This window comes from Canis lupus, chromosome 21 (assembly GCF_003254725.2).
Source record: "Canis lupus dingo isolate Sandy chromosome 21, ASM325472v2, whole genome shotgun sequence".
In the NCBI taxonomy this organism is placed as follows: domain Eukaryota; kingdom Metazoa; phylum Chordata; class Mammalia; order Carnivora; family Canidae; genus Canis; species Canis lupus.
Genome location: NC_064263.1, coordinates 16,155,511 through 16,177,825, shown reverse-complemented (window position 1 = coordinate 16,177,825; position 22,315 = coordinate 16,155,511). Strand labels below are relative to the sequence as shown.

Genomic DNA, 22,315 nt, shown 5'->3' with positions numbered 1-22,315 from the left:
TAAATGATGTTTTATGATTTTTTAATATAGGCTTTATTTCTTGATAGATTTCTAGAAGATTTCACCATTGTTGCTAATGTGAATGAGTTTACATTTAATAGTTGATTATATCTAGTTTATTTATTTTTGTTTATATCGTTTATAAAAAATCTTCTATATGTTGCTGAGCTTACCATCTTCCTGACAATATTGTCTTACTGATATTCCGGGTAGATAATATCATTTATCTTAATTTCTTCCTAATTTCATACCTTAGTTATTTTGATTATTATTACACTGGACTCAAAATTCTCAGAACAATGTTGAATTGTATGAATGAAGGAAATAGCCTGGATCATGACATTAAGTGTTTTATTTCTGGTTGATACCCTTCATCCAGTTAAACTTTTGTTCCTTGCTTAATATAAGTTGTATTTCTTTTTTAAAGATTTTATTTATTTATTCATGAGAAAGAGACAGAGAGGCAGAAACACAGGTGGAGGGAGAAGCAGGCTCCATGCAGGGAGCCTGACATGGGACTCGATCCCGGGTCTCCAGGATCAGGCCCTGGGCTGAAGGCAGCGTTAAACCGCCGAGCCACCCGGCCTGCCCTATGAATTGTATTTCTTAAATAAATCAGTAATAAATCCTAATTTTTCAAGTGCTTTTTCAGTAACAATTAAAATCATAGTTTTTCTCTACTAATGTAGAAAATTTTCACTAAGGTTGAGTATTCTTGTATTGGTGGGATTAACCCGATTTGGTTATGACATTATTTTCTAAATGCACTGCTGGCTTCATAATTTCCTTAGGTTTTTCACCGGAGTATTCATAAGTGAGACTGAGATTTTTTTTTATTTTCATTATCCTTGTTTAGATTCTGTTATGGTTATGCTCCCTTCATAGTTGGGACATACTCAATTCTTCTCTATGCTTTGTTCCTGGTGACTTTGGTCAAGGATATACAGGATATTCTTTCATGATTATCAGTTTATTAAGGTTTTCTAACTACAGCCAATTTTTGAAAATCTGTATTTTCCTAGAAAATTATCCAAATAAATTTTCAAGATTATTAGTATAAAGCTACTTGAGACTCACTTCTAATTTTGGGAGTCCCTCATATCTGAAATATGTTCCTTTGTTTCCATTATTGTTTTCTTTCCTTCTTTAAATTTGCTAAGTGTCTATTTATTGTTCTTTTCAAACAGCAGTTATCAATTTTATATTTTATTTAATTAATATCTGCTTTTATTTTTAATCCCTCTCAAGTTTATTTTGGGAGATTTTATTTTTTCTGCTTCTCTGCTGTTTCAGTTTTCTTTTTTATCCTTCCTGCCATGTGTGTATCCTTTAAGGGTGTACTAACCCTCAGTGAGTTTATCCATATAACACAGCAACAAATGAAGCCTTTTACCATTATTATGTAACTGGCTACAAACTGTATTAATTTGGAGTCAGAGTGTGTTCCAATTCCCCACCTCCTACTTATGTGATCTTGGCCAAATGTGAGCAGTTTCTTCATCTGTAAAAACAGAAATAATAATACAGATTAAGTTTGAAACTCTTTGCAAATCATTTAGCATAGAAACTGGCCCCTATAATAACTCAATAGATGTCTGGCAAGACAAAACACCTTAGCTGCCCTATTTCTAAAAATAAGGGGATTGAGATGACTAATGATTTTATTAGTTCATCCACCAATCAACTGCTCATCAAGCCACCTGCTAACCCACAACCACAGTTACTAAGCCCTCCCCTTGAACTAAGTATTCAGAATGTCAGGAGCACCAAGATGAATAATGATACAATCCCTACCTTCCAGAAGCTCAGAGTTGGGGAGGTGGCATGACTGCTAAATAGCTAATTATAATATAATGTGATAAGTAGTCTAATAAGGGCTGTGTATATTCAAAGGCTTTGAGAAGTATGGCAAAATCAAAGATCTAGATTGGACACCTAATTCAGTTAATACTTACTAGCTGTGAATCTTCAGGCAATTAACTTTGGTACTTTGTTTCTCTATCTGCAAAAAGGAAGAGTCATACTGTTCTGGTAGGTTAAGGATTAAGTAAGAAAATTAATACAAAGTGCTTATTACAGTGTCAGACTCATGAACTCACCACATGACGATTATTAATACTAATATGACAAGAGGCTATGGAAGTTAAAGAAAGCCAATTTACTGTACTTCAGGGGAATTTCCCAAATGTGTTTAAAAACAAGACGTGCGGCAAGGTAATAAGGATGGGAAAAAAACAGGGTAAAAGGGGAATCGAGGTAGGTGATATCCCTGGAGGGCAGATAATTCTAATTTCTCTGCTAAATTAAATCCGAACCATGTAGTTTCTTTTTCTTTTAAGTAGGCTCCATGCCCAACGTGGGGCTGGAACTCACCACCCTGAGATCACCGGTCGCATTCTCTACCAACTGAGTCAGCTAAGCGCCCCGCAATGTATTTTCAATGGAGTGACTGGAAGAATGAATACATATTAAGCAATACGGTTGCAGAAAAGGATTTGGGCCAAACTATTGAAAGTGAACACTTTACACTAAAAGGAACCTTGGAGCAGTCTTTTGACTACTGACCTGTGTTTATACTGGCTCCCACAACTTACCTGTTTGGTCTTAGCAAATTACGAACCCCTTGAATGGCCTCACCTACAAACCAGGGACAACACCTACCTTATAAAATTATTGTGAGAATTAAGTACCAAGCAATTACCCAAGAGCCTGGCACTAATAAGCATTCAATACTGAGAGCGGGTGCAGCTGCTAACTTCCTCTCTGGGTCTTTCTCCATACCTGTGCGTAACAGGGTCAGAACACACACTTCCTCCAATGTTCCAACAAACACTGAAAAATTGCACTAGGCCTGCCAAGGACGAAGAAAGGCCCCGCCCGGCCCGCGCCACACAGGTCACCTACGCAAACCGCAGTCCTGGAGCCTCCACCTGCGTCGCTGAGGCATGGAAGGCGCGACGGATGCCAGGCCATTAGAGAGACAGAGCCTCGGTACGCCGGGACTGAGACCGAGCCGAACTTCAGGAGCACCGGCCCGTACCACCATCCGATCTCTCCAGAGGCGAAGCCCTGGAAAAGGTGGAGGAGAAGCCGGAAGTGACGCAAGGCCGTGAGGAACTGGAAATGACCGCAGCACGCCGGAAGTTTACCCGTTTCCAAGGCCGCGGCTCCCTCGCCGCTGGCACCAGTAGGCTGGACTCGGGACGCTGGAAAGCGACTCGGAGGAGTGGGTACCAGCCGCCGGCGGCCGCCGCCTGAGCGACTCGCGGGGAGTAGCAATCGAGGACGGCGGCCGCCCCTCTAGCTGTCGCGTGTGGAGGATAAACGGCCGACACGGCCAGCGTGGCGGCCAGCTAAGGGAGGGAGTTAGCGAAGACCAGGACTTGAGTCCCGGCAAAGACACGGAAAGAACCTGTGACGACGGCGGCCACCGCTGTGGGGGCTCTACGGGAAGGTTAAGTGAAGACGCCGGCTTCTCCCGCACTGACTCGAGAAGGGTCAGTGAAGACCTGGGCCATGTCTCTCGGGAGAGAGTTAGGGGAGATGGTGGCCGCCGTCACGTCAGTGCCTGGGAGAGCGTAAGGGGAGACCGAGGCTTCAGCAGCAGCGACCCGAATTTAAGCGAAGTGGGCAGCCGTCAGGCTAGTGATTGTGAGGGACCGGTCCGAGGAGACCGCGGCCGCTGCTTCAGGGATCCTTGGGAGGGTGTCCGAGAAGTCCGGGGCTCGCAGCCCAGCGACCCCGGGGAGAGAGGCAGTGGCTACTGCAGCCGCCGCCTCAGTGGCTCTTGGGAGGAAGGGAGCGTCGATGGCGGCCACAGCCTCAGCACCTCCTGGGAGGGAGTAAGCGAAGACCGCGGCTACGCGGCCAGCGACTCCTCCGGGGTGAGCGGCAGCGTAGACGCCAGCCGCTGCCTCCGGGGCTTCTGGGATAGAGAAAGTGAAGACGAGGGTTTCCGCTGCGGGGGCTCTTGGGACAGAAGCCGGGAAGACCGCGGCCCGGGTCCTAGCGACGACGAAGGCAGCCGCTGCAGCGGTTCGTGGGTGACAGCGAGTGAAGACCGCCGAAGCAGCAGGGGCCTGGACTCGACTCCTCCGCGGAGCCCGAGGGATCGCACCATGCCAGGGGTGTCTGATTCAGGCCCCTCCACCTTCTCTAGGGAGACTGCAACCCCTTGTGAGTCCGACTCTACGTTCGCCCTGGCCTCTGACCCTCGGGCGTTCACCCACCCACATCACCCACATCAGCGTTGGCCCTTTATGGCAGTTTCCTTTCTCAGCTGTTACTCCTAATTTTCCTTAGTTGACCTTTTTTTTTTTTTTTAGTTGACCAATTTTAAGTGGGTCCCAAAGCTGTTCATCTGTTTCTCATCCTCCCTCACTTCAGCTTACCCCTCTTTCTACCTGCACTATTCCTGAGAGTTCTTGCCCAGATTGACGTAAATGTTTGTTAAATCTTAGGGACCCTTGGCTTCTCTGCAGCATTTGGCTCTGTAGAGATGACTTTAGACTTACCTAGTTTTCTTCCTTACTCTCTATTGACTCTCCCTTAGATGAGTTTTCTTCCATCCTCTTTTCTTACATTCTCCTTAAATGCTGTCTTTACCCGCCCCCCGCCCCCCGCAACAATGCCATCCCTGATGCTTTTTTCTGATATGAAAAACTATGTCTTAAATCCTACTGAAATCTACGGTGCTCAACCATCCAGTAAATATTTGAGTGCCTACTCTTTGCTATATCTTGAGGATATATCACTGAAGAAGACAGGCACATTCCTTACCTTCTCGGAGGAAAGAGAAATGCTGAGCAAATAATAACTAGTGGGATAATTACTATAAAGAGTAGAGTGCTGTTGGCTTCAGTATGGGTTGAGGATGGGTATCAGAAAAAACAGAGACACCGAACACTGAGATCTGCTGTGGACTCATATATACAGCTCCCTTCTGAAACTCTTCCTTTGGCACCTCAGTCATCACATGCAAAGTTTGTATCCATGTGTCCACTCTGTCCTTTGATGTCTGCTATCTTAATGGCACCACACCACTCAGGTAACTAAGCTGGACACCTTTTTACATCCCCTTCAGCAATAGGATGGTTGGTTTTTGTTGTTGTTGTTGTTGTTTGTTTTGTGGTTTCTTGACTACATCCTACTGTTCATGCTGTCGAGGATGCCTTTCCCTGTTCCCATTTTACCTGGCAAACTACTGCTAATCCTTGAGAATCCATTCTTTAACAAAATTACAGGACTTTTATATATACTTTTTTAATTCTTTTTTTTTTAAAGATTTATTTATTCATAAGAGACAGAGAGAAAGACACACAGGCAGAGGGAGAAGCAGGGTCCATGCAGGAGCCCGATGTGGGACTTGATCCCGGGTCTCCAGCATCATGCCCTGGGCTGAAGGCAGATGCTCAACCGCTCAGCCACCCAAGGTTTTATTTATTGGAGAGAGCTAGAGCGTGCACAAACTCAGGGAGGGAAAAAGGAAGACGACTCCCCGCTGAGCAGGGAGGCTATGGTGAGGCTGGATCCTGGGGCTCCAGGATCACAACCTGAGCCCAAGGCAGATGTTTGACAGACTTTGCCACCCAGTCATCCCCTTGAAGATTAACTTTTAGATACTACCTTCCCCAGAAATCCTTTCTTCCTCCCTTTTCTTCCTGGCTATGTTAGAAGTCTTCTGTGCTTTCATAAATTTTTAAGAATATTTCTGTCATTGCTCCTACCACATTATTTTATAATTTGTTTGTATCTTTCTGTGAGTTTGGATAAAGACCATGTTATCTTCATCTTTTTATCTTTATGGTAGACACCAAATTAACGTTGAGTGGGTGAGTGAATGAATTGGGATGGGATGTGGTGAAAAAGAAAAGGCTATAAAATTAGATGGAGTCAAATTATGGGAGGGTATATCTTGTCATTTTGAGAGTTTGGACTTTGTTCTCTAGACCACCAGTGGATAATCAGAAACAGTTAGTGGAGTAGAGGTATGAAGGGATCAGGATAGTGTCCCTGTATAAAATGGATTAAAGTGGGTAGAACATCATTTGTAGATCTTATAGTACTAGGTTAAAGGAGAAGAATGAAGGTCTGGCCTAGGATATTAAAATCATTAAACTTATTAAGTGGCCTGGTTATTTTTGCTACCTTCCTTGCACCCTTCCCAATGTGTATATATCTTTATTGTTCTTAAAGGTCTTACTCAAATGTTTACTCCTCCACTATCTTAATTTTACCTATACTTAGAGCATTACTGTTGGTTTTATTACCTTATCGGCTTTATCCAAATAGATTTTAAAGTGCTGGTAGAAAGAAAATGTATTAAGTCCATGTCCATTTTCCATCATATTGTCATAGAGCCTGGCACATGATATATGCTCAGAAAGGATTTTTGAGTAACATGTGTAGCATTTTATTAAGGGGTGGTATAAGCTATGATTCTACCCTCAAATTAACATTTGAGTTGTGGAAAAAGGATATATATATAGAGTAGTAGTACAAGATTGAGTAGATTATCTACCAGAAATGTTTGTGAGTTCTTTTGAAAACAATTTGAAGTGAGGAATTGTGCCTTTTTGTTTAGGAAACGTCTTGATTAAACTTTATGCTCCTTTCTCCTCTAATAACTGTTTCTTCATGCTTTACTTCTGGCTTACAGTGCACATTAAAATATTTCACAATCACAAGGTTGTGATTTTGAACGTTATAAAATATAAGACCACTGGAGTGTATGGAGTGTATGAAGTAAACATTGTGACCCTTTCTTAGTGTAGTAAATATGAGAAGGATAAGAAAATCATATTGATAGAACATATCAGCCTATGTGAGATAAGGCTTTGGTAAAACAACTGGAGAGTAGGCCTTTGTTATGGAGAATGCCCTGGGTTGTAGTTCAGAACTATAACTTACCCCTTTTCCTGCCAAAGACGTGAAATGATTCTTGACTTTTCAGTGATAACCTGGTGGGTTTTACCTGGTGGGGTGAAATCTATGGAAATGTAGGGGCCTTCTAAGACTTTGGCCCTGAAGAGTTTCTCCCTCATAGGCTAATTCTTGCCCAGAATTCTTTGTCAAAATTATCATTTCAGTGCTTCAAAATTTATGGTTCCAGTGGCTTTTGCTCAGGTAAGCTGAACTTGTTTGTGTTTCTCTGTATTTATATGTCTCTCCAGACTCAAGGAGGCAGTTGGCCCTGAGACCTTAGTTCTTTGATAAGTCCAAGAAAAGTTGTTGATTTTCAGTTTGTTCAGCTTTTCTTGCGCCTATGGGAGTGATAACTTCTATGTTCTTTGTGTGTTAGAGCTAAATGGGATTAAGATGTAAATCACAAACATCCATGTAGTAAATTGTTTGGAAAGCCAAAGTGATTTTGTGCTTTTTTTTGAATCATTGCTTTAGTCTTTTTTTTTTTTTTTTTTTTTTAAGATTTATAATATATATTAAGCAATTTGATTTTCAGTAGGTGCCCGGAAGAAGGTGCATTTTGGTAGCATTCATGATGCAGTACGAGCTGGAGATGTAAAGCAGCTTTCGGATATAATAGAACGAGGAGTCAGCATTAATGAAGTTGACATTCTCCATAAGTTTAGCCCTTTACATTGGGCAGCACATTCTGGAAGTTTGGAGGTAAGAAGCTGTATACATTATTAAGCTGAAGTAAGGGTAGTAGTTTTGAAGATTTAGCAACTAGGACTGAGATTTTATGCTAGGCACTGGGAATATTTTTCTTTTCAATTCTAATATTTGCTGTTCTGGTTACTATGCCTTTGTAACAAGTTATCCCAAAGGGTAGTGGCATGAAATAACCTTTTGTGCTCAGAGGTAAATTAGGAATTTGGATCTCAAGGAAAGCACATCTCCGTTTCATGATGTGTGGGGCTTCAGCTAGAAGGTTTAAATGCTGGAGCTGGAATCTTCAGAAGGCTCACTCATACAGATGTCTGATGGGTGATACTGGCTATACGTTGGCCACCTTAATTCCTCTTCGTGTGTGTGTGTGTGTGTGTTTTTAAGGTTATTTATTCATGAGAGACACAGAGACACAGGCAGAGGAGAAATGGCCGCCCCCGCAAGAAGTCCCATGTGGGACTCCATCCCGATCCTGGAATTCTATGCCCTGAGCCAAAGGCCCACCCTCAACCGCTGAGCCACCCAGGCGTACTTCCATGTGGGTTTTTTTTTTTTTTTTTAAATTTTTATTTATTTATGATAGTCACAGAGAGAGAGAGAGAGAGAGGCAGAGGGAGAAGCAGGCTCCATGCACCAGGAGCCCGACGTGGGATTCGATCCCAGGTCTCCAGGATCGCGCCCTGGGCCAAAGGCAGGCGCCAAACCGCTGCGCCACCCAGGGATCCCCCATGTGGGTTTTTATGTGAGGTCCCTCCACCTGGGGCTTGTTTGTGATTCCTCACAATGTGGTGGCTAAGTTTCAAAGGCGAACATTGATGGTAACTTACAGAGGGTAATATATGAATATCTAGTTCTATTAATCCTAGCATTTTTCCTATAGTTATTTTAGATTTTTAGAAAATAAGTGGGATATTACAGTTGCATTTGAAGTCTCTTAGCACCCCTCTCAGGTGCCATTTCTCTCCTTCCAACTCCAGAGATAAACTATTACTCTGAATTTGGTGTTTAATGTTCCCATCTATATTTTGTTATTACATATGATTATATTATTGCTTTTAATGACATTTTATGTAAATGACATCATACGTATATATTATCTTGTAGCTTGCATTTTGTGTTCAACAATGTATTTTTGAGTCTTAACTATGTGGTTACATTTATGTACTCCATTTCTTTCTTTTCTTTTCTTTTCTTTCTTTTCTTTTCTTTTCTTTTCTTTTCTTTTCTTTTCTTTTCTTTCTTTCTCTTTTCTTTCTTTTCTTTCTTCCCTCCCTCCCTCCCTTCCTTCCTTCCTTCCTTCCTGATTTTATTTATTCACGAGAGACCGAGAGAGAGAGAGAGGAAGAGGCAGAGACACGGGCAGAAGGAGAAGCAGGCTCCATGCAGGGAGCCTGACATGGGACCAGGTCTCCAGGATCAGCCCCTGGGCTGAAGGTGGTGTAAACCCCTGAGCCACCTGGGCTGCCCACTCCATTTCTTTCAGACATGTTATGATAATGCTTTCTTAAGACTAATATTATAATTTATCCACTTTTTGATTGATGGATATTTAGTTAGTCTCAATTTTTAGCTAGTACAAGCAGTGCTTATTGAGTATTTTTATGCAAAACTTAATTCTTGGGTTGTGTGCAAAGCCTATTGGACTTTTTCCTCCTGATTTGGGGTTGTGTGTGTAGCTTATTTTCATTACTACATTTCCCCAGCCTGTAGGCTGCCGTAGTTCTGTTCACTATAAAGTCCGTTTTTTTCCCCTGCCACACAAAGACTGCTTTCTGACACAGAGAAACTGTGTGATTTTTGTTTGTTTGGGCTTCTCTGCTTCTTGGAACCAAATCTGGCCCAGAGAATTATATTAAATAGCTTGAACTTATCCTGCAGGGGATACAGTCACTAACATTGACTTAAGAAAGGTTTCAAGTAACATCAGATGTTAGTTTTAGAGTGATAACTTTATACTGATAACTTTATACTCTCCACCAGTTTGTGTGCCCTGCTTGAATTGTTGTAAACATGGATTTTTGCTTTGGCCTTTTAGTGTCTTCCTTTCACCTAGGAGAAATGTGTCTTGATGAGTTTGTAATGCTGGGGAGTATTTTTTTCTGTTTATTTCTGAATCCCTGTTGGATCTACATTTTGGCAGCTTTCCCATCTGTTCTCTGGTTTCAGATGTCTCCCCCATCAAAGATGGGGTTTTCTTCCTGTTTATCTTGCTCTTTTATTATTATTATTTTTAAAGATTTTGAAGAGGGAGGAAGTAATGATCTTATTTTTCCATATTCAAATAGGATGGGGTTTCCTCTCCTTCCTGGTATCCTTTCAGCCTTTCTGATTACTCTCAGTCGTCTTTGGTTAACCTCCTCTGCTTCCTCTATAAATACAGGTACTTCTTATTCTTCTGCTAATGACCTTTTCTCTCCTATTTTATATCCTCTCTCTAGGTAGTCTTTTAGAGTTCCTTGGCTTTATCACTACTACATAGTAAGTCACGGATTTGCTTTCTCTTGAGCTCTGGCTTCTATATCAGATGTTTGATCAATAGCTCATGCATCGCTCATAGGATCTCAAATTGGTCTAAAACTAAACCAGTATTCTTTTCCTTCCCTTTCCTAGTTTTCCAGGCTAATGACTTTGCATCATTATTGCATTGTCTCCATTTTTTCCAGAAGCACACAATATCAACATTTGTAGGAAGGTGCACTTCATAATGCACATTGATGCAGTGAGAACTGATTACTACTAGATCGTTGATTTTGTTCCATCTTTGTCTCCTGAGTTAGTCTTCTCCATCTCCTAGCAGCTACTGCTTTAGAGCTAATTGATTTCTTTCTTTTCTGTCTCATCTATCTTTAGTTCATATTCAATATAAAGTTACTGGTCTAAAACTAATATCTGGTGTTACTTGAAACCTTTAAATCCATGTAGTATCTATGAATAAATAAATAAAATCTTAAAAAAAAATAAATCCATGTAGTAACTCTATCCACTATAGGATAAAGTTTAAGGTATTTAGGGATCCCTGGGTGGCGCAGCGGTTTGGCGCCTGCCTTTGGCCCAGGGCGCGATCCTGGAGACCCGGGATCGAATCCCACGTCGGGCTCCCGGTGCATGGAGCCTGCTTCTGCCTCTCTCTCTCTCTCTCTCTGTGACTATCATAAATAAATAAAAATTTATAAAAAAAAAAGTTTAAGGTATTTAATAGAAGGGACTTCTCTCTCCAACCTCATTTCCCATTGTTTTATTCTGTAGTATGGGTGACTACTGTCATTTCCCCCACTAGTCTGCTGTTTCATGTTCCCATAGACTTGACACATGCTGTTTTATCTGCTTGGTTTCATCTCTTCCTATTGGTTACTTGGTTGAAAACCAGGTCAGACAGCACCCACTTGGCATATGGCCTTCTGTTTTTCTCCCCTCAACATCCTCTTTACCCAGGAGCTACCCTTAAATCTTACATATATTTTTAAAATTATATTTGTTTCTATTTATTACTTTGAGCCTCTTTTACATTTTGAGCTCTTTGAAGGTATCATTTGGGTTTTATTTCTCTATTTTTCCATCTGGCATAGTGTCTGGCACATTGAATTCTTAATGTTTGCTGTATTGCTGAATTTGTTGAATTAAATTGTGTGTCTAGAACAGATATGCCAGAAATGTTTGTTGAATTTTAACAAAAATAAATCTAAACCAAAAGGTTTTGGTGCCTTTCTGCCTTCCCATTTAAAGATTATCTCCTAATTTTATATTTGAGTACTACATTAATGCTTTTACATTTTGTTATTCTTTTGAAATATCTTAAGACTGTGGTACTTATGTTGATAATATGAAATATCACTAAATAAACAACTGGTAAACACGGTGCTTTATTAGACTTCATTTTTTTTTTTTTTTTCTGTCAGATGAAATCAGTTCTTGAGCCCCTATGGTAAACTTTTTATTTCAAATATATTTTTCACTGCCAGAATTTCTTTTCCTTCCTTCTTTTTTAAAAATGATTTGTCTCTTTCTTTGTATTTTGTATATTTTCTTTTTTCATTTTCTCCAATTGTATTACATCTTTTACATTTTGAAGTTAACTTGAAATATAATAATATTTCATTTATGTGGGTGAGAATCAATATTTGAATATTCATGAACCTTAAATAGTTAAATTTATTCAAAATTGAAATGAATCTTATAAATAAATATGCTATATTTATACTAATTAAACTATATCTTCAAAACATAGATATTTATAGTTTTAGTTAAATTTCATATACTTCATTTTTATCTGCAACTTTGAGATTGAATTGTTTCTCATATATATCATGAATTAGGCAAAACTTTAATTCAAACAATACATTTTTATGAGTGTGTGTGTATTAATTTTTATTGAAGATGTTATTTTTTAAAAGATTTTATTTATTTGAGAGAGAGAGAGAGAAAGCACAAGTGGGGAGGGGCAGAAGAAGAGGGAGAAGCAAACTTGCCAGGACCCTGGGATAATGACCTGAGCCAGAGGCAGACACTCAACCAACTGAGCCACCCAGGCATCCCAAATATAATTTTTTAAAAAATAATTTCTTTTAGTTTTCTCTTTTTTTTTTTTTTTTAATTTTTATTTATTTACTTATGATAGTCACAGAGAGAGAGAGAGGCAGAGACACAGGCAGAGGGAGAAGCAGGCTCCGTGCATCGGGAGCCTGATATGGGATTTGATCCCGGGTCTCCAGGATCGCGCCCTGGGCCAAAGGCAGGCGCCAAACCGCTGCGCCACCCAGGGATCCCTTCTTTTAGTTTTCTGAATCTGTTTATAATACTTGCTTTGAAGTCATGCTACATCCAACATCTGGGCCCTCCAGACATAGTGTCTATTGATTGTTTTTTTTCCCCCCCTGTGTATGGGTCACATATTCTTTGAATAATTATAATCTCATAGTTTTTTAGTTTGCCTGGGCATTTTGAAAACTGTACAGTTTAGATTATGTATTGTAGCAGCTTTGAAGTCTGATCCTATTCACCCCATCCCTACCAGCTGTGCTTGTTGCTATGTATTTTCTTGTTGATTTGCTATGTGTTTTCTTGTTGGTTTGCTTGGACTAATTGTGTGAGGTCTGTTCCTGCACAATATGTAGTCACTACTCAGTTTTTTGTTTTAGTTTTTAAAAATTCCTGTTAGTATTTTTTTTTAAAGATTTTATTTATTCCTGACACACACACACACACGCACACACACACACACACACACACAGAGGTAGAGACACAGGCAGAGGGGGAAGCAGGCTCCATGCAGGGAACCTGATATGGGACTCTATCTCAGGACTCCAGGATCGTGCCCTGGGCTGAAGGCAGGCGCCAAACTGCTGAGCCACCCAGGGATCCCCTTGTTAGTATTTTTAAGTCTGGCTTCCTAAGAGTCACTTTTGAGTCATTGATCAGAGGTTGTGCTTAAGTGCCTTGAGACAGTAAGGATTCCATCTTTTGTTGAGTCTATGTGGTTTGGGGAATGTTTTCCAAGTCCAAGTAATTTACTAGTCACCTTGACTTTTTTCTTTTTCTTTTTCTTTTTCTCTCTTTTCTTTTTCTTTTTCTTTTTCTTTTTCTTTTTCTTTTTCTCCTTCCTTCCTTCCTTCCTTCCTTCCTTCCTTCCTTCCTTCCTTCCTTCCTTCCTTCCTTCCTTCAGTGTTTGCAAGGTTTTATGTATGTTTCCTTCCTTCCTTCCTTCCTTCCTTCCTTCCTTCCTTCCTTCCTTCCTTCCTTCCTTCCTTCCTTCCTTCCTTCCTTTTTTTAGTGTTTGCAAGGTTTTATGTTTCCTTCCTTCCTTCCTTCCTTCCTTCCTTCCTTCCTTCCTTCCTTCCTTCCTTCCTTCCTTTAGTGTTTGCAAGGTTTTATGTTTAGCCAGGGATGTCTAGCCTTTTTAATCTTTCCTGAATATAAGCAGCTTTGTGCATGTACATGGTCTTGTAGATTACAAAGGATAAGTGGAATCTTAGTAAGGCCTACTTGATGTCTCATTTCTTGGATTTTTCTTTTAATTCTCTGGGTGGTCTTTAGTTTTGCTGTTTGCCATCACCAGTATTGTGACTTCAGACAAGCTTTGATGTTGGCTTTACCAGGTTTTTGGCCCCTGAGATTTGGAATTGTTTTTAACTATGTCACTGGGCATGGAATTTTCAGTCCCTCCAGCAAGGCAGTGGAGCTGGTCAGCTGGGTAAAACTTCTGCACGTGTAGCTCAGGGTAGGAATAATTTATAGTCTCAGGGTTTTTGCTTAGACTTCTCCTGTTCTTACTGAGATTCAGAACATTTTCTTGAGTAAATGCTTTTTATTTTGTTATTTACCTCTGATGAATTCCCAGAGTCTTTAAATGGTTGTTTTTGACATCTTTGCCAAGTTTTTTTTTTTTTTTTTTTGAAGATTTTATTTATTTGAGAGAGAGAGAGAATGAGTACATGTGAGTGGGGGAAGGAGCAGAGGGAGAGAAACCAGGAGAATCCTTGCTGGGGGGCAGAGCCTGACTCAGGGCTAGATCCCAGAACCCTGAGATCATGTATGACCTGAGCTGAAGTCAGATGCTTAACTGACTGAGCTTAACTGACTGTGCCCCCTGCTTTGTCTGGTTTTATTACTGTTTCTTGGGGAAGATTTGCCAGGTTCTTCACTTAGCCATTTCTGAAGTCTTACTGATTGATCAGTTGATTTTTGACAAAGATGCCAATGAAATCCAATGGAGAACAGATAATGTTTTCATTAAATGATAATGGCACAGTGGAATAGTGTGAGAAAATGATATATTTGGCACCTTCTGTAAAAATATACTCAAAACAGATCATAAACAAGTTAAAATTTAACCTTCTGAAACTTCTAGGAGAAAACATAAGAGAAAAATCTTTGCAAATCATTTCTTCATATGGAACTCTCATAGTTGAGTAGTAAGAAAACAAAAACCCCAATTAAATGGGGACATGACTTTGACACTTCAGGAGGACATATGGATGGCAATTGAACACTTGATAAGATGTTCCACATCATTAGCCATTAAGGAAATGCAAATTAAAACACAATCAGATGCCACTACACACCTATTAGAATGGCAAAACAAAAACAAAATATGATACTACCAAGTATTGGCAAGAATATGGAGCAACTGCAACTCTTATTTTTTTTTTTTTTAACTGCAACTCTTATATTGTGCTAGTGGAAGTGTAAAATGGTATAGCCACTTTGGAAAACAGAATGGCAGTTTCTTTAAAGTTGACCATACACTTATCTATGTTCCAGTAATCTTACATACACATATTTACTCAAGAGAAATAAAGAACTTGTTTTGTTTTTTTTTTTTAAAGATTTTATCTATTCATGAGATACACACACACAGAGAGAGACAGAGAGAGAGAGAGAGAGAGAGAGAGAGACAGAGACACAGGCAGAGGGAGAAGCAGGCTCCATGCAGGGAGCCCGATGTGGGACTCGATCCCAGGTCTCCAGGATCATGCCCTGGGCTGAAGGCAGTGCTAAACCGCTGAGCTACCTGGGCTGCCCGAGAAATAAAGAACTTGTTATATGAATGTTTGCAGTGGTTTTATTCTCTTGTAACCGAACAGTGTTAGCATGTAGTAGTCTCTCCATAAATATTTGCTGATAAATGGATGACTTACTCTGATTAGTAGTGATGTTGGGCTTTTTTTATCTTTATATTTTATTTGCCATTTATCTCTGTGACAGGCCAATGATACTTAAATGGTAAGCCTTTCAACAAATGATATGGCTATGACTGATGTGATAGTATATCCTAAACGTACAATCAATTCTTTAAGAAGAAAATTCTTGAAGATAAACTCTCCAAACCTGAACATATAAAGACCGTAACATCATATGTGGCACAGACCTCTAGTACTGTATTCTATTGAGACTATAAGTAAAAAAGATATTAAATGAAGATGCATTTGACTCTCTCCCCCCCCATTTTTTTTTTAGCCACTTAAAATTTTAGAGAGTATCATCAGAATAACAATGTTTGCTTTGATACAGGAGAATCTGGGCCCATTTAAAGATCTGTGGCAGGGCAGCCCGGGTGGCTCAGTGGTTTAGCGCCGCGTCAGCCCAGGGTGTGATCCTGGAGACCCGGGATCGAGTCCCATTTCGGGCTCCCTGCATGGAGCCTGCTTCTCCCTCTGCCTGTGTCTCTGCCTCTCTCTGTCTCTCTCTCTCTGTCTCTCATGAATAAATAGATGAAATCTTAAAAAAAAAAGAGGTTTGGGGAAAAATAAAAAAAAAAAAGATCTGTGGCAGAGGTTGCAAATTGGCAGCCATTGAGTGAATTTGACTCACAGATGTGTTTTTATTTGGCTTACAGAGTATTGGTGAAGTATAAGATTTGGATCAGCATTGCACTTACAGTAACAACTGGCTGCGATTAAGTAGCATTTACACCTTATGGACAAGGAATTTGATCTCCAATTTGCCACAGCTCCCACTGTTTCCTATTGTTGACCCAAAAATAAGATCCAAGTGGGGGTTACCATTTCATTGTTCTTGTGCTTTTGTTTTTCTTAAACCTAGCCCCTTCATTTACTTGTGGGGCTTCCCAGGCTGTGGTATTTCATGATGATAGACTAAATTTCAAAGATCTAAAGATGATAAAAAACATCTGCCTTATCACTTGTTAACATGGTTATTTTCTTAATTTAGTGTCTTCACTGGCTTCTCTGGCATGGAGCTGATACCACACAAGTAACCATGAGAGGTTGGACAGCAGCTCACATAGCTGCAATCAGAGGTCAGGATGCCTGTATGCAGGTAATGATAACTTTGGTTACTTTAAAAAAAAAAATCAATAGGCTTAATTACTTTAGCTTAGTTTTGTTGGGCTATTGCTTTTATTCTAGTAATTTGATCCGTAAATAAGAACTCACTGAATTCCATGACTCAGATATTTGATATCAGATACAGCTTAAACAAATGGTGTAAGACTGGGGATCCTTTTATCTCTGAAATAGTTGGCTAATGAGTTGTTTTAAGGGATGTCATAGACATGCCCAGATTATCTCAATAGCTTGTCATGCCTAACATTTCTTATTTAATATATTTCCTGGCCAGAGTTAAATATTAATATGTGCAGGATCTAGCTTATTAGACTAGGTATAATCAATGTAGTGAAATAGACTGGAATTTGGAGAAATACATAATTGTCTAAGTTCCTGCCTATAAGAAGCCTAAGATTCTATTTGGAATGACAGGTTCTTTACTCAGTGTATTATAAAACAATACAAAGTATCGTCTATGATTAAGATTCTAATGATAAGGAGATAGAGACATCATTAATGGAGGCAATAAAACTTCAACTAGCTGAAAAGAACAGGTTGATTTCAGAAAGGTAAGAAGTGATGAAAAATAATGATTTTCATTTTTAATGTGTGAATTACAGTTTCCCATACATCATTTAATACAACAATCATATGAGTTCCCCTTTTTATAAACAGATTCAGAGAGTTAAGTACCTTGCCTAAGTAAGTGACAAAACCAGGATTTGAACCTAAATTTTATTCAGATAACTTGTGTGCTATAATTCTACGTAAAGTGCTCAAATTGAAGATTACGTGTGTTTAGGGATAGACTATCATATGAGTTTGACTAAGTTGTAGACGTTTTGTTGTATACTGTTACGAATTTAGTTTGGATAGCCAGGTATGTAAAATGTCTTAGAAGTAGAAAAAAAGACTCATTTGTGAAGAAAGAGAGTTTTTATATAGTCTTATACATAGAACACACATACATACTTATATATACACAAGCACATGAACATTAACAGAAGAATGAAGTAATGAAAACAGTATTTTAGGAAATTATTCTAACAAGGTCTGTATCTGGAATTACCTAGGATGAGGAGACAGTTTGGAGGCAAGAAGACTAGTTAGAAACTTTTGGTGTCATCACTACCCACAGAGGGCAAAATTAGGGAGTGGCAGTGGGAAAGAAAGAAAATGATTGAAGACATCTTGCAAAGCAGGCATGGACAGAGTATTGGGAAAATTTTAAAGTTTTGAGGCAGAATGGCAGATAACGATGGCGCTACAGATCAGGAAATCCGTTTTTTTTGTGTGTGTGTGTGTGTTTTTTTCAGATAGAGAAATCTGAAAGGCAAGGAGATAGGGGGGCAAAAATGTTGAGTTCAATTTGGCACATGTTTAGGGCGCCTGTAGGTCATTCAGGTGCAGAAGGTCCAGGCAGTTGAAAAGGGTGCTAGAGACAAAGATTTTAGGAGTAATAAAGTATAGGGAAGAGAATAGAGTATTGAGGATTGGATGTTAAAGAATGTTACTAGTAGTGATCGTAGGAAGAGAAATGAGTAAAGAATTCAAAGGAGGAAGTCAGAGGTCCATTGGGCTGTACATATGAAGGAAGAAGTGTTAGGTTGAGTGTCAGAGTTACAGGATAAAACTGAGGAAATGCCACTGGACTTGGCAGCTCACTATAGGGCGAGGTTTGCTCTATTTCCATGCAGTGGTAGGGATGGCACCCCATTTGCAGGTGGATTTGAAGTTGAGGCATTGAGGTATTAATTTGAGAAGTGGGCAATGAAAAAGAAAATGCAATAGTAATTTCGGGGGACATCAGGGTCAAATGATGCTTTTCTTCCTCTAAGCATTAGATCAAACCATTCCCATCACTCTCATTGTCCTTGTCTCCCTGAAAGTTATCTTTTTATTCTCAGAGATTTTGTGGTTCTTTTTTGGTACTATACTGTGTAGTTGTTGCTTATCAAGGACTGCTTTGTATAACTGATTATCTTTGTCTCTACATGTGTCCTAATTCCCTAAATTGAAATGTCTTCATATTCTTTATAGTGACTTTTAATACACAGTAAACATTTAGTATAGTTTGTGATGATTGTTGAGTAGTTAATTATGGAAACTATTCTTAAAACTTTTGATAGGAATTATGATTGAGTCTTTTGCTAAGTTACTGGTAAATATAGGTTAGTTAAAAAAAGCAAGTCTATGGGAGTAAAACTAACAAATATTAACTAATAATTCTTATAAACAGATTACTTGGTATATATTTTTTGATTACTTGGTATATTATATAGAGGGGTGTGCTGTGTATATGATATAATTCGTAGACAGAAACTAGGCCAATTATAATTTCAGATGGAATTTCCTCAGATGCAGTTAGAAATTTGATTTGGAGCTAGAACTAGTTACTCTAATAATGAAATCCTTTTACAAAGTATATTAAAAATCCAGTTAATAAAAGATTCCCCTTTTGAAATAGTGGAAGTTGGGCAGCCCAGGTGGCTCAGCGGTTTAGCACCGCCTTCAGCCCAGGGTGTGATCGTGGAGACCCGGGACTGAGTCCCACGTCAGACTCCCTGCATGGAGCCTGCTTCCCCCTCTGTGTCTCTGCCTCTCTCTCTCTCTCTCTCTGTGTGTGTGTCTCTCATGAATAAATTAATAAAGTCTTAAAAAGAAATAGTGGAAGTTTACTTTTCAGCTTATTAGCTTAGCATTGAAGTATTTAACTTAGTGGTTATTAATCTTTCTGAAAAGTGTGCCTTCTAAATTATATGCTCTAATTAGAATGTGAAATCAGGTATTATAAATACCTTCTAGGCATGGTTAAAAAGGATCTCAAACATTTTCTTAGGATTAACTAGGAATTTCTCATACTTTGTGGCACATCTGTAAGAACTTATATAATAATGTTACATTATTACTTATATAAAAATGCCTATTACATCACACTTATGATTTAACATATATATTTATGCAAACTTCTATTTTTCTATTTTTAGGCACTCATAATCAATGGGGCAAATTTGGCAGCTCAAGATGATCGTGGATGCACTCCTTTACACCTTGCTGCAACACATGGACATTCTTTCACTTTACAAATAATACTCCGAAGTGGAGTGGTAAGAGATTCCTGTTAACATGTGAGAATGTGTAATCCTATAAATGGAGTAGCATTTGGTAGCCTAGTTACTTCTTTCTGACTTTTTAAAGCCCTTATATGACTTTGGAGAAGTAATATGATCTCTCTCTCTTGCTCTTCTGTCTTTAAACATGGGAGCAATAATTTAGATAAAGCTTCAAAAAGACCCAGTTTAGCAGCACAAAGTATTTCAGATGGGTTCTTCAGTTCAGAGTTTGGGAAGAATTTGAAGCTTCTAAACTCATCTTAACCAGTCATTGTAAATCTTTCTGAATTTCTGTGTGTTTACCTGTTTGTTCATAAACTAATTTAGAAAGTGATTTTTATCTCCAGAAATTTCATTTATTGTGATACTTATTTTCAGTATTACCCAGTCATTGTAAAAAAAATAACTTATAAGAAAATAACTACTTGTATCGAAGACATTATGGTAAGAGCTGGTATTTCTATAGTTAGAGAAAAAGTGAAGGGCCTGTTAAGTTTTCTTTCATTTACTCTTTGTTTATACGTTCAAGGATGTAATTGCATCATTTGAATCCATCTCTTTCATTTTATTGATCAGGAACCTATGACCGGTACAATGGCCAGTTATGTTCTATTTTTTAAAAAGTTTTATTTATTTTAAAAGATTTATTTATGGGATCCCTGGGTGGCGCAGCGGTTTAGCGCCTGCCTTTGGCCCAGGGCGCGATCCTGGAGACCCGGGATCGAATCCCACGTCGGGCTTCCGGGGCATGGAGCCTGCTTCTCCCTCTGCCTATGTCTCTGCCTCTCTCTCTCTCTCTCTATGTGACTATCATAAATAAATAAAATTAAAAAAAAATTTTTTAAAAGATTTATTTATTTTAGAACGTGAGTGAGAGGGGCAGAGGGAGAGGGAATATCAAGCAGATTCTATGCTGAGCATGGAGCCCAACATGGGGCTTTTTCCCCACAACCATGAGATCATGCCCTGAGCCAAAACCAAGCCTGACACTCAGTGGACTGCATGACCCAGATGCCCTGTGATTTATATATTTATTTGAGAGAGAGAGAGAGAAAAACACAGTGGAAGGGGGGGCGGGCAGAAGGAGAGGGAGAGATCCCAGGTAGGCCCCGTGCTAAGCATGGAGTCTGACTCAGCTGGATCCCATGACCCCAACACCATGACCCCAGCTGAAACCAAGAGTTGGGCGCTTAACTAACTGTACCACCCAGGTACCTCTAGTTAAGTTCCTTTTTATTTTTTATTTATTTTTAGAAAGATTTTATTTATTTATTCATGAGAGACACAGAGAGAGAGGCAGGGACATAGGCGGAGGGAGAAGCTGGCTCTATACAGGGAGCCCGAAAGGGGACTTGATCCTGGGATTGAGGGAACTCTGGGATCACAGCCTGAGCCGAAGGCACATGCTCAACCACTGAGCCATCCAAGGCATCCCAAGTTCCTTTTTAAAAACTATTTTTAGTGATGCCCTTGATGGTTTAGTGGATTAAGCATCTGCCTTTCGTTCAGGTTATTATCCCAGGGTCTTGGGATGGAGCCCTATGTCAGGCTCTCCACTCAGCAGGGAGTCTGCTGCTCCTTCTGCCCCTGCCTCGGCTCATGCTTATGTTCTCTCTCTCTCTGAAAAAAATAAAATCTGTGAAGAAAAGCTATTTTTATGGATCTAGTAAAGTTCTTTTTAAAAAGACTATTTAGGGGATCCCTGGGTGGCTCAGCGGTTCAGTGCCTGCCTTTGGCTCAGGGCGCGGTCCTGGAGTCCCAGGATCGAGTCCTGCATCAGGCTCCCGGCATGGAGCCTGCTTCTCCCTCCTCCTGTGTCTCTGCCTCTCTCTCTCTATCATAAATAAATAAATAAATCTTTAAAAAATAAATAAAAAGACTATTTAATAAAATTTCATTAGTATCTTATTAGTTCATATGTTTAAATCAGTGATTATAGTAATTTTTTCTATTACATTTATTTTTTGCTTTATATTTTTAAGAACACCTCCAATTTTCAACTGCAGAATTAAACTGCTAGACTTAGTATTTCTCCTACAAATGGAAAGAAAACTGAGTTCTTGTGAATGTTACCTCTAGGATCCCAGTGTGACTGATAAGAGAGAATGGAAACCTGTGCACTATGCAGCTTTTCACGGGCGGCTTGGCTGTTTGCAACTTCTAGTTAAATGGGGATGTGGCATAGAAGATGTGGACTACAATGGAAACCTTCCAGGTATTCACAAAAGTGAATGTTTTGGTTTTTCATTAATGTAAACTTAATGATTGCATTTAAGAAATTTAAACTGTCGGGATCCCTGGGTGGCGCAGCGGTTTGGCGCCTGCCTTTGGCCCAGGGCGCGATCCTGGAGACCCGGGATCGAATCCCACGTCAGGCTCCCGGTGCATGGAGCCTGCTTCTCCCTCTGCCTGTGTCTCTGCCTCTCTCTGCCTCTCTCTCTCTCTCTCTCTCTCTCTCTCTTTGATTATCATAAATAAATAAAAAAAATTAAAAAAAAAAAGAAATTTAAACTGTTATCATTCTAACAATCCTTCAGAAAACTAAATTTGTTGACCTGAGCATTTTTTACTCTTATACCTATGTTATGTACTTCTCATGTGATTAATTTCTTTCTGAAACCATATCAGCAAAAGAGAAATTGGCAAAATTGAACTTGGATTTACTCTTCCACCAGCTATTTCCTTCATCTGCTGTCTAATGTTATTATTTTTTAACTTCATACAGCTCCACCTCCCAGACTGCTGTTTATAAATAATATTATAAACAGTAGACACTAGTGTATTTGGGTT

The 22,315-nt window shown here is 39.5% G+C and overlaps 1 protein-coding gene and 1 long non-coding RNA gene across 10 annotated transcripts in view; one reads left to right on the top strand and one right to left on the bottom strand.

The window, feature by feature from the left end:
- Positions 1 to 334: 334 nt before the first annotated feature.
- LOC118351852 (uncharacterized) lies at positions 335 to 3,123 on the bottom strand. Its single transcript, XR_004808004.2, has 3 exons — positions 2,905 to 3,123; positions 1,956 to 2,002; positions 335 to 1,501 (listed from the first exon to the last, which is right to left on the bottom strand). It is a non-coding gene; the product is annotated as an uncharacterized LOC118351852 (long non-coding RNA).
- A 23-nt stretch (positions 3,124 to 3,146) lies between these two features.
- Positions 3,147 to 22,315, top strand: part of ANKRD42 (ankyrin repeat domain 42) — an 88,861-nt gene continuing 69,692 nt past the window's right edge. For 2 of the 9 annotated variants that reach the window (XM_025419480.3, XM_025419481.3), the window contains exons 1-5: positions 3,147 to 4,176; positions 7,460 to 7,626; positions 16,297 to 16,404; positions 19,400 to 19,519; positions 21,605 to 21,740. In XM_025419480.3, the coding sequence (XP_025275265.1) occupies positions 4,119 to 4,176; positions 7,460 to 7,626; positions 16,297 to 16,404; positions 19,400 to 19,519; positions 21,605 to 21,740 (589 nt within the window). In that variant the 5' untranslated portion in view covers positions 3,147 to 4,118. The remainder of the gene's footprint in view (positions 4,177 to 7,459; positions 7,627 to 16,296; positions 16,405 to 19,399; positions 19,520 to 21,604; positions 21,741 to 22,315) is intronic. The other 7 variants (XM_025419483.3, XM_049098829.1, XM_035704217.2 and 4 more) reach the window with 6 other exon arrangements.